At 36.5% G+C, this 14,747-nt stretch overlaps 1 protein-coding gene across 1 annotated transcript in view; it reads right to left on the bottom strand.

The window, feature by feature from the left end:
• Nucleotides 1-592: 592 nt before the first annotated feature.
• Nucleotides 593-14,747, bottom strand: part of LOC134261758 (natural resistance-associated macrophage protein 2-like) — a gene marked incomplete at its 3' end in the record, with an annotated part of 19,029 nt that continues 4,874 nt past the window's right edge. The window contains exons 3-8 of the mRNA XM_062744160.1: nucleotides 3,097-3,252; nucleotides 2,693-2,851; nucleotides 2,539-2,586; nucleotides 2,027-2,059; nucleotides 1,257-1,376; nucleotides 593-816 (exon numbers count right to left, since the gene is read on the bottom strand). Of these exons, the coding sequence (XP_062600144.1) occupies nucleotides 593-816; nucleotides 1,257-1,376; nucleotides 2,027-2,059; nucleotides 2,539-2,586; nucleotides 2,693-2,851; nucleotides 3,097-3,252 (740 nt within the window). The remainder of the gene's footprint in view (nucleotides 817-1,256; nucleotides 1,377-2,026; nucleotides 2,060-2,538; nucleotides 2,587-2,692; nucleotides 2,852-3,096; nucleotides 3,253-14,747) is intronic.

Genomic DNA, 14,747 nt, shown 5'->3' with positions numbered 1-14,747 from the left:
AGCAGTTATGGCTCTGCTGTTCTTGTGAAGAAGATTTTTAAAGAATTTTCCTATATATTTCTATATAAAACTGTGGTCAGCCATTGTGGCCCCGCCCTACCCCCGGGGGACATGATTTGAACAAACTTGAATCTACACTACCTGAGGATGTTTCCCCATAAGTTTCAACTTTCCTGGCATAGTGGTTCTTAAGAAGAAGATTTTTAAAACATACCACCAAATTTTCACTAATTCTCAATTATCTCCCCTTGAATAAGGGCATGGCCCTTTATTTGAACAAACTTGAATCCCCTTCACCCAAGGATGCTTTGTGGCAAGTTTGGTCGAAATTGGCGCAGCGGTTCTTGAGAAGAAATCAAAAATGTGAAAAGTTTACGGACAGACAGACAGACAGACGGACAGACAGACGGACGCCGGAAAAAATGTGATCAGAAAAGCTCACTTGAGCCTTCAGCTCAGGTGAGCTAAAAAACTTAAATTTTTAAAATGGTCATCAAGACCCCAACCCTCCTTCAAAATTTAGTGCATTGAAAGTTGATCAAAACTTATTATGAAGTACAAATATAAATATACAGACATAGACTAGGTATACCTTCCATTCTTGAACTCTCCCATGATATTTTCCGAACTTGTGAACGTGAGAATCGGAATGAGGGCAAAAGGTAGCTGAAGGCTCATTAAAACATTCAACATGTCGTTCATCACAGTTAAATCCTGAATCCCTGAGAATGTAGCAACAAATATGGTAGGCAGTATCGCAATGCTCCGAGTAAATAACACCCGCATCCAGCGCTTCCATTTGAGATTCAGAAAACCCTGGGAAAACATTCAAATCATCAAGTAAACACTGGGCTAGATATAGTACAGCTCACCTCAGGAATTGTGATTTTTAAAAGAGGTTTGATCCTATAGCAAGCGAATGTTAAAGAAAGAAAAACGACTTATCTGGTAGTCTCATAATTATGACAATGTTTAAATGATCTAGGTTCAATGGTTTAAGCAACAGTTTCTTGGGCATAAACTGAATTCAAAAACCATTTGACATGTACATGTTCATGGCTATTAATTAAACATTTAAATATCTTAACATATGCATACAATGCAACCCTGGTCATATGCACACGATCAAGGGCACCATCCACGTAAGTCAATTAAGACAACTGACACTTAGAGAATGCCCTATTTATTCAACTATTTTCCCCTCATATATGTGTATTATAAATTTCTTTTGAAATTGAGGTTATTGTGCAATATACCTCCATCACAAATTGTCCTGTGTACGTTCCAGTCATTGTCGAACTTTGACCTGCAGCTAGAATTCCCACTGCCCAAATATACATAGCTGCCAAACCAAACTGACAACCCAAAAACACACCCTGTAATTTAAAATTTATATATTTTCAAGTCAGTTTTCTTCATTTTGATAGAAATTCCTCCAATTTAGTTTTACAGGTAAGATTTTAAATACAGCTTCCTCAATATGACAAATCCCAGAAACTGAATAAATGTATGAGTTTCGCAATTCAATTTCAATGTGATTATAAAATTTACAGTTTAAAACACATTCAATTTGGCAGTATTTCAGAAATATTTTTGAAAATCCATGATCACTCATCAATCTATTCATTCTTAAGTTTGATAATGGTAAATTTTAGTAACATGCTCATATCCATTTAAACATTGATTTTTTTTCAAATTATTGTAATTATTTAAAAATCTGATAATTAAAGTACAAGTAAATATTACTGCAAAGATTAATTGCATTGTGACTGTCGATGCAAAGTACTGGACAAGTACATGGCAGCTACAGATACACATATTTCAACTTATGAAAAACAAGAAATTAACATTCAATTTGATTTCATACAATATTAAGATTCACATTGATAATATTTTTCTTTTATTTCATTCTTCTTTACAGCCAGAGGGGGACATGTGCATTATTATATGTCTCTTTTTGAAAAAAAAAAAAACAAAGTGAATTTAAATTGATGGGAATTCCCATATTCAAGCAAACTATACTCACCCCTCGAAATATATCCACTTCCAGTTTAGTGGTCTGAAATTAAATTATAAACAAAAAATTCAAAATAAGTTACTGAATTTTTCAAAATTTTGTGAATCAAGCATAGAACTCCAAAAAATCAGGTGCCATGAAGGAGTGAGCATCCCCTGCCGACCCGTCACACCCGCTGTGTGCTCCTGTTCATGATCAGGGGAAATTTTTTTTTGACAATTCAGTGTGTATATAATACATAATTACATGTATATAACAATCAAAATACATTATAAAATGTAATCAACAAAAAAAATAATAAAATTTTAAAACTTGGTCGGAGTTGGCCCCTATATCCCCAAATCTATTCTACAATTCCTGCCATTAGTATAAGAAAGTTTGAATGAAAGAAAAGCAGAAAAGTTGTCATATCTCAATCATTGCTTGAATCATTCTAATTTTAACAGAATAAGCAACATCACGAACATGAAACACTTATAACTCACAATGTTAGGAAGCTACAAACTTTACTTGAGACTTACATTGAAAATGGATGCATGAGGGCTACCAACTTTTAAACAGTTGTCATACTGAAAACAAAATTAAACAACATTTATTAATTGACATTTCTATAAAGTAATCAGAAAATCATACAACAAAATCCCTCAGTTGTGTGAAAAAAGATTTGACCATTACCACTTCCGTGACATTTTTCCCATAGAATCCTTCTGCAAATACTGCAGTCACGAACACATTGATGAGGAATGATACGAACAATGCAATGGCTGCCTCAACGAAAAAGTACTTGTTGGCTTCCCGGACATGATCCCTTCGAGACCGATCTACATCTCGGGACTTTAAAAAAAAAGATGAGATATTGACGTAACATACTGTATGATGAGAAATACTGAGAAGGAAATGTGCATCAATTTCTTAAAAATGCTTTCCAATTATATATGGGCCCTGTATCTACATGTGCAACTGCTTCATTAAAATTCTGTGCTTAAATCTTGAAAATTAATAAGTTACTGACAAGGAAATTTCTAAGTTATTAGCATAAACTCTGTGCCATGTTTATTAAGATTTTAAGAGATCCACACCTTGACGAGGGCAGAATGGAGGTAGATGTTGTGAGGCATAATGATGGCTCCTATAATCCCCACGGCCTGAAGAACCTGCTCCGGCCCGCAATCCTCGCAGTACGGAATAAACATCCCCCTAAGGAGGGAGGACTGATCAGGCTTAACTATTACATACTACAACTAGATGCTGTCATGAGACAGTAATACCCGCACTAAGGTGTTTGCCTCTAAATACACGCTCCTACATATTGGGCGGCTTTCCAAAGAAATAGTCAAAATAATTCTATAATTTACATGTATTCATCAAATTGAGTATGAAATTCTCAGACCCTGTGACCTATAACTCAGAACCTCTTATATTTATTTTATACATGTTTAATTCATTATATACCAGTCTGAATTTTATTAATGATGTAAATTCATGCACGGATCTCTCGGGGGGGGGGGGGGGGGGGGGGGGGGGGGGGCAGGACCCCCCCCCCCCCCCGATATAGGTTTTTCTGGAATTTACAAGGTTAAAAAATGTATATACTAAAACAAGGAAAAAGTTACAATGGACCCCCCTTGGAAAATGCAGATCTCCCCCCTGGTAAACACGAATATGTGTAAAATAAGTATGAAAAGTTAAACATTTGCGGCAATAGAAGTCACCACTACTCCCACCCCACCCCCCACGATATAGGTTTTTGACGTTTGGGTGAGATTTACTTTAGGGTTGTTTTTTTTTTTGATTGTCAATTTCTGGGATAGGATTTTTTTTGACTGAGGTGGACCCCCCCCCCCCCCCGGAAAAAATTTCTGGATCCGCGTCTGAAATTAGATTTTGATATATGTTTTGCTAATAATAGGACCTTTTTAAATTTACTAACCCCCCCCCCCCCCCCGACACCACAATCACACAGCACATACTTTTTGGAATAGGCTGGATGGAAAAGATTTGTTAAAATTTAATATCGTTTGTTATGAATTAATTTAAAATTTGTTCTTGTACTATACATGTGAACATGTAAATTTCTACATCACATCACGTTGCGTCACCCATTATCATATTTATAGATTAAACACCATTTGGCACACCTCGGCCGTTTCCCACTTCATCTGATAAGGTGATGGAATCGACGAAGGTTCGCCAAAATGGCACATGGCTGCAGTCTGGTGTGCATTGGATTAATTCATTTTGAGTTATAATTGGATTTATATTTCATGAAGTTGAGACACAGGGAGTCGGTAAGTAGAAGTTTTAGTATAGTGGGGGGTAAAATACACCCAAACTATTAGGTTAAAGTTTAAAAAGGGTGAAAGATCATCGCATGCCACACTAGACGAATTTCATATTGTGAAGTTATCTCCCGTTGTCGATGTGACATTCAGTTACTGCCAATACTGGTGCGGATCCAGAATTTTTTTCGGGAGTAGGGAGGGGGGTTCACATCTCAGTCAAAAAATTCCAGCCCAGAATTTCGTGACAAGCAGGAGAAAAAAATGAAAACAAATAAACAAATAAAAAAACAATGATAGTGAGGTCAATGTTCTCTAAGTTTATAGGGAGAGGATGTCAAGAGTCATTTTTTACTTGCTACAGTATATAGTCTTGTTTAAATAACAAAGCAAATGCCAGATGGGGGGGGGGGGATGGGGGGGATTCCAATCTTCCTACCCACTTCCTGTCCCTGAAATAACAATGTATTTTGTTATTCCAGTTAAACAGTATATTTTTTTCCATTTGGCTTATTATTATACATATTTTGTTTCTTGTGTTTATAGTATGTCTGTCTATAAGTCTGCAGAAATTAAATCCTAGCTAGCTTGCCCATAAGTTTTAAGTGGGATGGGCTATACAAATAGCTTCCACATTTTATAGGTTTATTTCTTGTGACAATTTAATAAGACCTTTTATTTGGGTACCATTAATTTTTACCTCTGATCGCTTGACATGGGATACACATTTTTACAAGAAAAATACCAAACTTTAAACTCTGCCTAAATTTTGATCAGTAGGTGCTAGGGCTTTCATACTTATCATGACATATTGTATTCATTGTGAACTGTCAACAGGTATAAATATGTTTGACCTTGACCCTAGAGTTTGAACCACTTAAACCAAAAAATTAACCTTGGCAATTAACTTTTGAACAGGAATTACTAGGGATTTCTTTGTTTCACATGTGCATTCCTTGTGACAAGAGACTTTCTTCTGATACTAACAATTTGAACCCTTTGACCTTGACCTTTGATTTTGACATATATTTGAGAAACTTCAACCTTCGCCATAGGCTTCCATACTGGGACATCAGTGTTTCACAAACACATCTTATCTTCATTATTATTTGGTGGTGTCTCCATATGAGGGAAGATGTATTCACAACAAACAAACAAATCACTAAAGAAAATATAAAACATGAATATGTTGGTCATGCATATCTCTGCAGAAAAAAAAACAGCTTTTCAAATACTCCAACCATATTGTAACCCTTTCAAAACACTCATTTGAGCTTTTTTGGTTTCCTTAGCATATAATGTCTGTCGTGACGTGTTGTCCATCTGTTTGTCTGAAAACTTTTTACATTTTTAACTTCTCTAGAACCACTGGGCCAATTTTACCCAATTCATATAGAAATATGTACATTTGTATGTCAGACTCAGTCCATCTGTCTCAATAAATTTAACCTTGGTTATTACGGTCATATCTACTGAATGAGAAGAGACATTCATATTAAACTTATGTATTAGTATATTTACCTGTGAGAATGGCATGGTTTTTTTTTTTTTTTTTTTTTACATGTGACCTAGAAGTTTGACCAACTTGCAAAAAAATTAAATTGTTATAAATTCATCATTTTGAAAGAGAAAAGTTAGGGCATTCATATCATAATGCATGTATATTATTACCTGTGATAAGACCTTTCCAAATAAATCATGACTTTTACACTGTGACCTTGACCTTGAAGCGATCAAGCCTAACCTACTTTTCAAAAATGTTGCATTTGCTTATAACTTTTGATTGAGATGAGATATGACTCTCACATTTGACATGTACATAAATTACTCATAAGAATTCAAGGTGTTTCCCAGCATGCGATGTTTTTTTATGTGCCCGAATTTTTTCGGGGCGCATATTGTTTTTGTCCTGTCTGTTTGTCTGTTTGTCTGTTTATCTGTTTGTCTGTTTGTCTGTTGTCAACTTTAACCTTGGCCAAAACTTTTGAACCGTAAGAGATAGAGACTTCATATTTGGTATGCATACTCCTCTAATAAAGTTCTTTCAAATGACATCAAGGTCAATGACTTTTTGACGTTGACTGTGACCTATATGCTAAAAATAGGTTTTTCAACTGTTTGTCATAACTTTTGAACCATAAGAAATAGAGACTTCATAATTAGTATGCATACTCCTCTAATAAAGTTCTTTCAAATGACATCAGGGTCAATGACCTTGTGACCTTGACTGTGACCTATATGCTAAAAATAGGTTTTTCAACTGTTTGTTATAACTTTTGAACCATAGGAGATAGGGACTTCATATTTGTTTTTGTCCTGTCTGTTTGTCTGTTTGTCTGTTTATCTGTTTGTCTGTTGTCAACTTTAACCTTGGCCAAAACTTTTGAACCGTAAGAGATAGAGACTTCATATTTGGTATGCATACTCCTCTAATAAAGTTCTTTCAAATGACATCAAGGTCAATGTCTTTTTGACGTTGACTGTGACCTACATGCTAAAAATAGGTTTTTCAACTGTTTGTTATAACTTTTGATCCATAGGAGATAGGGACTTCATATTTGGTATGCATACTCCACTAAAAAGGTTCTTTCAAACAACACCAAGGTCAATGACCATGTGACCTTGACTGTGACCTTTATACTTAAAATAGCTTTTTCCACTTTTTGCCATAACCTTTGAACCATAGAAGATAGGGACTTCATATTTGGTATGCATACTGCACTAATTAAGTTCCTTCAAATGACATCAAGGTCAATGACCTTGTGACCTTGACTGTGACCTATATGCTAAAAATAGCTTTTTCCACTTTTTGCCATAACTTTTGAACCATAAGAGATAAGGACTTCATATTTAGTATGCATACTCCACTAATAAAGTTCTTTCAAACAACACCAAGGTCAATGACCATGTGAAGTTAACTGTGACCTTTATACTAAAAATAGCTTTTTCTACTTTTTGCCATAACTTTTGAACCATAGGAGATAGGGACATCATATTTAGTATGCATACCCCACTAATTAACTTCTTACAAATAACACCAAGGTCAATGACCTTGTGACCTTGACTGTGAACTATATGCTAAAAATAGCTTTTTCGAACTTTGTTGACGCCGGGCGCATAGTGTTTCACAAACACATCTTGTTACCCCTTGACGTTGATGTTTTACATAATTTTCAAAATATTTAACTCTCCTAAAAGATGATTAGGCTTCTGAGTAACATTAAGGAAGACTTCAAGGAAGACAGGGCTTTTTGCACAAAAAACGTCATTTTTCAACCCACATTTGACCCCCCAGGGCAAAATCGGCAAAATCTAAATTCCAAAACCTTACTGCACATCTACATGACCCCACCAACCATCTCCCAAAAGATGATTAGGCTGCTGAGTAAAATGTAAGAGGAGTTCAGGGAAAACAGGGCTCTTTGTATGAAAAACGTTATTTTTCGACCCCCATTTGATCCCCTGGGGCAAAATCTTAATTCCGAAACCTTACTGCACATGTACATGACTAGGGATGGGTATCGCTAAAAATTTCGTATCGCGATATATCACGATTTTTTCCCACAATATCACGATAATATCATGATATTTTTAGAAGCAGTTTTTACAATGATTTTATATGAAAAGTCATTATTTTTCTTAAAAAAAATATATAAAAAAACAAAATTTTACTTTCTTGAAATTTTTATGTATATAAAATCAATTATGTTCGGAAGATGCTGTTCTTTTCACTTTTTACAACATTTTTTATGCTTTCTGTAATTGTAATATACAAGATTGAACAAATAAATGAATAATTTCTTGACTTCATAATATGTACCTAAAGACCGGTATTTAGGTCTGCGTATCACGATACGTATCACGCAACAAAAAATCGCGATTTACCGGTATACCGATAAAATCTCACATCCCTATACATGACACCACCAACCATCTCCCAAAAGGTGATTAAGCTGCTGAGTAAAATGTAGAAGGAGTTCAGGGAAGACGGGACTTTTTGCACAAAAAACGTCATTTTTCGACCCCCATTTGACCCCCCGGGGCAAAATCAAAATTCTGAAACCTTACTGCACATCTACATGACACCACTAATCATCCAACAAAAGATGATTAGGCTGCTAAGTAAAATGTAAGAGGAGTTCAGGGAAGATAGGGCTTTTTGCATAAAAAACGTCATTTTTCGACCCCCATTTGACCCCCCGGGGCAAAATTAAAATTCCCAAACCTTACTGCACATCTACATGACACCACCAACCATCCCCCAAAAGGTGATTTGGCTGCTGAGTAAAATGTAGAAGGAGTTCAGGGAAGACGGGACTTTTTGCACAAAAAACATCATTTTTCGACCCCCATTTGACCCCCCGGGGCAAAATCAAAATTCCGAAACCTTACTGCACATCTACATGTCACCACTAATCATCCCACAAAAGATGATTAGGCTGCTAAGTAAAATGTAAGAGGAGTTCAGGGTATATGGGACTTTTTACATAAAAAACATCATTTTTCGACCCCCATTTGACCCCCCGGGGCAAAATTAAAATTCCGAAACCTTACTGCACATCTACATGACACCACCAACCATCCCCCAAAAGGTGATTTGGCTGCTGAGTAAAATGTAGAAGGAGTTCAGGGAAGACGGGACTTTTTGCACAAAAAACGTCATTTTTCGAACCCCCTTTTGACCCCCCGGGGAAAAATTAAAATTCTGAAACCTTACTGCACATCTACATGTCACCACTAATCATCCCACAAAAGATGATTAGGCTGCTAAGTAAAATGTAAGAGGAGTTCAGGGTAGATGGGGCTTTTTACATAAAAAACATCATTTTTCGACCCCCATTTGACCCCCCGGGGCAAAATTAAAATTCCGAAAGTTTACTGCACATCAACATGACACCACCAACCATCCCCCAAAAGGTGATTTGGCTGCTGAGTAAAATGTAGAAGGAGTTCAGGGAAGATGGGACTTTTTGCACAAAAAACATCATTTTTCGACCCCCATTTGACCCCCCGGGGCAAAATCAAAATTCTGAAACCTTACTGCACATCTACATGACACCACTAATCATCCAACAAAAGATGATTAGGCTGCTAAGTAAAATGTAAGAGGAGTTCAGGGAAGATAGGGCTTTTTGCATAAAAAACGTCATTTTTCGACCCCCATTTGACCCCCCGGGGCAAAATCAAAATTCCGAAACCTTACTGCACATCAACATGACACCACCAACCATCCCCCAAAAGGTGATTAGGCTGCTGAGTAAAATGTAGAAGGAGTTCAGGGAAGACGGGACTTTTTGCACAAAAAACGTCATTTTTCGACCCCCATTTGACCCCCCGGGGCAAAATCAAAATTCCGAAACCTTATTGCACATCTACATGACACCACTAATCATCCCACAAAAGATGATTAGGCTGCTAAGTAAAATGTAAGAGAAGTTCAGGGAAGATGGGGCTTTTTGCATAAAAAAAACTTCATTTTTCGACCCCCATTTGATCCCCCGGGGCAAAATTAAAATTCCGAAACCTTACTGCACATCTACATGACACCACCAATCATCCCCCAAAAGGTAATTTGGCTGCTGAGTTAAATGTAGAAGGAGTTCAGGGAAGACGGGACTTTTTGCACAAAAAACGTCATTTTTCGACCCCCATTTGACCCCCCGGGGCAAAATCAAAATTCCGAAACCTTACTGCACATCTACATGACACCACCAACCATCTCTTAAAAGATGAATAAGCTACTGTGTAAAATGTAGGAGGAGTTCAGGGAAGAAAAGTGTGACAGACGGACGGACGGACGGACGGACGGACGGACGGACGGACATGAGTAACAACAATATACCCGAACTTTCTTTAGAAAGTGCGGGTATAAACAGACAAAACAGTACGGTATAAACATCCCCTTAAGGAGGGAGGGCTGATCAGGCTTAACTATTACATACTGTAAACAGACAAAACAGTATGGAATAAACATCCCCTAAAGTAACGAGGGCTGATCAGGCTTAACTATTACATACTGTAACTAGATGCTGTCATGAGACAGTAATACCCGCACTAAGGTGTTTGCCTCTAAATGCACACTTCTTCATATTGGGCTTTACCAAGGAAAAAGCAGGGGCGGATCCAGCAATTTTTGAAAGGGGGGGGTTCCAGGGTTATGCCCCTCTAACCCCCCCCCCCTACAAATTCTCAAGCAAAGATTCACAGACTTGTATGTAAAGATCTAAGGTTGTGGTAAATACTATCTATGTTTTATGTCCTTCAAAAAAAAGCGTACCCCCATTCCGAACAAAATAAAAACAAAGCAAAAAAAAAAAAAATCAAAAATTACGGAAGCCTTAAAATTGAATGGATTCGTTTCACTGTTGAAGATTATAAAGAATTTTCTTTAAGAATTTGAAAAACCTTTTTGGGGTGGGGTGCGGGTGGGCTTTAAAACAAAGAGTTACATGTTAGTTCGTTCAATTGATCAAGATATGATAAAAACGGTACATATTTAGCAAACACAGCCAAAGATCGCGGGAATCTAATATCAAATTAAACCTCGCAACCATTCTCTCATAAAAAATATAATAGAGAAGGTGATTGGAGGAAACTAAATGTGTGAGAATCTATCTATTCAATAAATAAGACTTATAAATATATAATCTAAGAAAACTTTTTATCCTCTCTCTCTCTCTCCACTTGGCAAAAAATAAAGGGGGGGGGGGGTTCCAACCCCCGGACCCCCCCCCCCTGGATCCGCCAATGAAAAGTCAATAATATGTTCTACGGTGCGACCGTTGGGGCGAGCGCAGTTACCTTTACACAGCTTTATTTTAATTCTAAAGGAATCGGGATCGAGATTCCGAACTTTTCGGAAGTTTCCGACAAAATCGGAAATACCCGAGCCGTTTAAGTGACGAAAGTATGACGTCAAATAAAAAGTCTTGTAGACTTAAAACGCAAACGATAGTTTTGTGGCAAGGATATTGCATAAAAACGTTGTTTGTAATTTTTTTCAAGTAAGTTGTTGCTATGTTCTAGCCTTCTGGTTGCTATGCACCGCAAAGGATTACTGGGATATTAGAATTTTTTCACGCGGTCAGATAAAAATTTCTTGGAACAATGTGCAGATTTCAACCCGAATTTCCTCCGTTCGTACACGTTAGTCTATTGAGCTCGCTACGCGAGCGGCGCTTCGCGCCGCCTCGCTGCGCTCGCTATAATTCAATAATTTACATAATACATGTATTCATCAAATTGAGCATAATATGCTCAGGTGACCATGTAGCTGCAGATCTGGTTTTATATATTTGTCTTTGATCATAACGCTACAGATCCCCATATGCAAAAAAGGTGCAATTTACGCGCAATATTTTTTGAGCACTTTTGGGCAGAATTTCTCCACTTTCTAGCATTAGGCAATCAACTACCTTTCACTCCCTAATTTTAGACACATTCTCTGGCCAATATGTATATTTTGTCCACCTCCCAGTCATTTATAGTAATCTCTACAGGCAATAAACTCGCTTGATGTGAATTTTCAGCAATCTAACAAATAATTTTAATCAAGCGAGTTTATCTCGAGTAGAGACAACTATAAAGGGTTGGGAGATGGATAAAATATACAGATTGATTAAATAATGTGCCTAGAATTAGGGAGTGAAAGGTAGTAAATTGACCGATGCTGGAAAGTGGAGAAATTCTCCCCAGAAGTGCGCAAAAAATATTGCGCCGTAAATTGCACCTTTTTTGCATTACAGGATCTGCAGTCAAAGACTAATATATAAAACCATAACGCTACAGACCTGCAGCTAGTGACCATGTGACCCATGGGCCTCCATTTTATAGGTATTTCATATTCTTAATTCATTACCAGTCGGAAATTAAACTACAGAATTAAATTAATGATGTAAATTAGGTTTGATAAAGGGGGGGGGGGGGAGGATTTTTGGCACATAATTGGAACTTTTTAAATCTATTTTCTCATATAGATTAACAACAAATAATATTATTCAAATTAGTGTAAAGCATTTTTGATGAATTTTTCAATATGTGCAAAGTTTATTTATATTTGATTAGGCAGAAACTTCTTGAAAGCTGCCATATACACAATCGATTTAATAGTCAACCCCCACCCGTCTCCCATCAACACACACACACAAACACACCTTATTTGTCTGTTTTTGCAAATAGGCCTAGATTGCAAAGCTAATATAAAACATCTTTTGTAAATGATAATTTTCAATTTGTTCTTGCACTATACATGTATCTGAACACCTGCATCACATTGGGCTTGCGTCACGTACCCAACTTAAGTACTAGTTTTACCATTGGCATTATCATTTTAGATTTCACTGCACGTGCAGTAGGATACTAGTGTGCATATTTGCATATATGTCGGTAGGAATTATTTCATTTTGTGTTTTAACTGGATTATATTTCATGAAGATGACAGGGCCTAAATAATAACAATCGGTAAGTACAAGTTTTGGTATAGATTTGGGTAAAATAGTCTGAAATGCAAACGGTTAGGTTAAAGTTTAAAGGATCAAAGGTCATCCGATGCTACAATAGACGAATTTCACATTCTGAAGAGTTATCCCCCGTTATCAACGTTACATTCAGTTACAAGATCCAGAATTTTTTTTTCTTGGAGGGACGGGGGGGGGGGGGGGGTAGGGGGGGGGGTTCCAGACCAGAATTTTCTGAGAAGCAAGAAAAAAAAAGAAGTTATGGTTTGGTCTGTTTTCTACGGTGGAGGGACACTTAGGGCATCCAAAGTCATTTTTTATTTCCTCCAGTACATATTATAGTCAGGGATTTTCCACCCCATTTTGGGAATGGGGCCCAGGCCCTTTACTATTGGGAATTTTACGACATTTTACAACTTTTTGGGAAATTTTATAGCAAGATGTATTTCAATAAATTAACACTTATGATAGTTAACATTGATTTTTTACTTCATTATTCAGAACTTTATTTCAGAAAATAGATCTATTATTATACAGATTAGCCAAGTCTCCAACAATTATGATAATTTCATTAAGAGTTCAAACCTTACCATGTTTGTTTTACATAAATTTTTCAAAACTTAAACACAGGCTGTTCATTTTTGGGAAAAATGGAGTGATTTTGCAATTGGGAATGGGGCCCATATTCGGCCCTACACGGGGTAGTGGAAAATCCCTGATAGTCCTGCAAATTCCGGGGGAAAGGGAGGGGGGGGGGGTGTTGAGGGGGCGATCTCCCAATCCATTTCCCTGTCCCTGTAATGACAAATGATCATGTGACTCCTAAATAGTAGGAAACTTTTTCCATTTGACTATACATAATATTGTGTTATTATGTTATGTAAATTTAATGGTATAAAGGTTATGAACCCCTAGAGGTCATCCCCACTCTCCTAATGAGCTGGAAATGTTCACAATATGACTGCAGTAAATTAAATAAAAGCGCATCAATGATAAGATTACTTGACATTTTATTCATGAATTTGTGTCAACATATCTTCCTAGAATTAGGAATGAGAATCATTCAGAGATGGACCACATTAAACTATTTGTATACAAATTTTTTTTTTCTAACTTGTCCTCATTATTTTTCAAATGGTGGTGTCTCCATATGAGTGAAAAATTCCTGAGAGGGATGTTTAACAACAAACAAAATGACATAAGAACACAATATTAATTTGCGTTAAGAAATATGCAGGGGATTTTTTCCATCATAAATCTTCTTCTCAAGAACAGCAAGGGCATATTCTTGTCCCCCATTTTGGGGAAAGGGAGGGGACACTAAATCTCATTTGTCTGTCAGTCTGTCCATCTTATTGACAGCTAGTATGTGCATCTGTCACAATAAATTTAACCTTGGTCATAACTTTTGAATGATAAGAGATAGTGCTTTCATATTTCACATGCACATTACCACAGAACTTTCTAAATATACTATGATTTTTTAACCCAAGTTAGACCTTGACCTTAAAGTTTTACCTACTTTCCAAAAAATAACATTTTAAATTGATCTTTTTGAAAGAGAAAAGAAAGGGCATTCAAATTATACATGTTTATTACATGTGAAAAGACTTTTCTAACTATATCATGACTTTTGACTCTGTGACCTTGACCTAGAAGGTTTAACCTACTTTTCAAAAATATTATATTGTATATATAACTTTTGATTCAAAAGAGATAGGACTTTCATATTTGACATGTATATTACCTGCAACAAAATGTTTCAGAACATGCTATGATTTTTCCCCTTTGACCCAATTTTCAAAAATTGATATATGATAGGGGTGCATATTTGACACACAATCTGCCATAAATTATGGTATCTCATTCACTAAAACACAGAAAGCAGAGGACCACAATTCTTTGAATTTGCTTGTATAATCTTGATGGATGGAAACATGCTCATATAATGTAGATTCAAGTTTTTTATGCCACACCATGATTAGGAATACATGT

The sequence above is a fragment of the Saccostrea cucullata genome, unplaced genomic scaffold, assembly GCF_032062105.1.
Source record: "Saccostrea cucullata isolate Sc308-1 unplaced genomic scaffold, CSIRO_AGI_Scuc_v1 ctg12322, whole genome shotgun sequence".
Classification (NCBI taxonomy): domain Eukaryota; kingdom Metazoa; phylum Mollusca; class Bivalvia; order Ostreida; family Ostreidae; genus Saccostrea; species Saccostrea cuccullata.
Note: the sequence above shows the minus strand (reverse complement) of the source record. Positions and strands in the feature narration are given on the sequence as shown.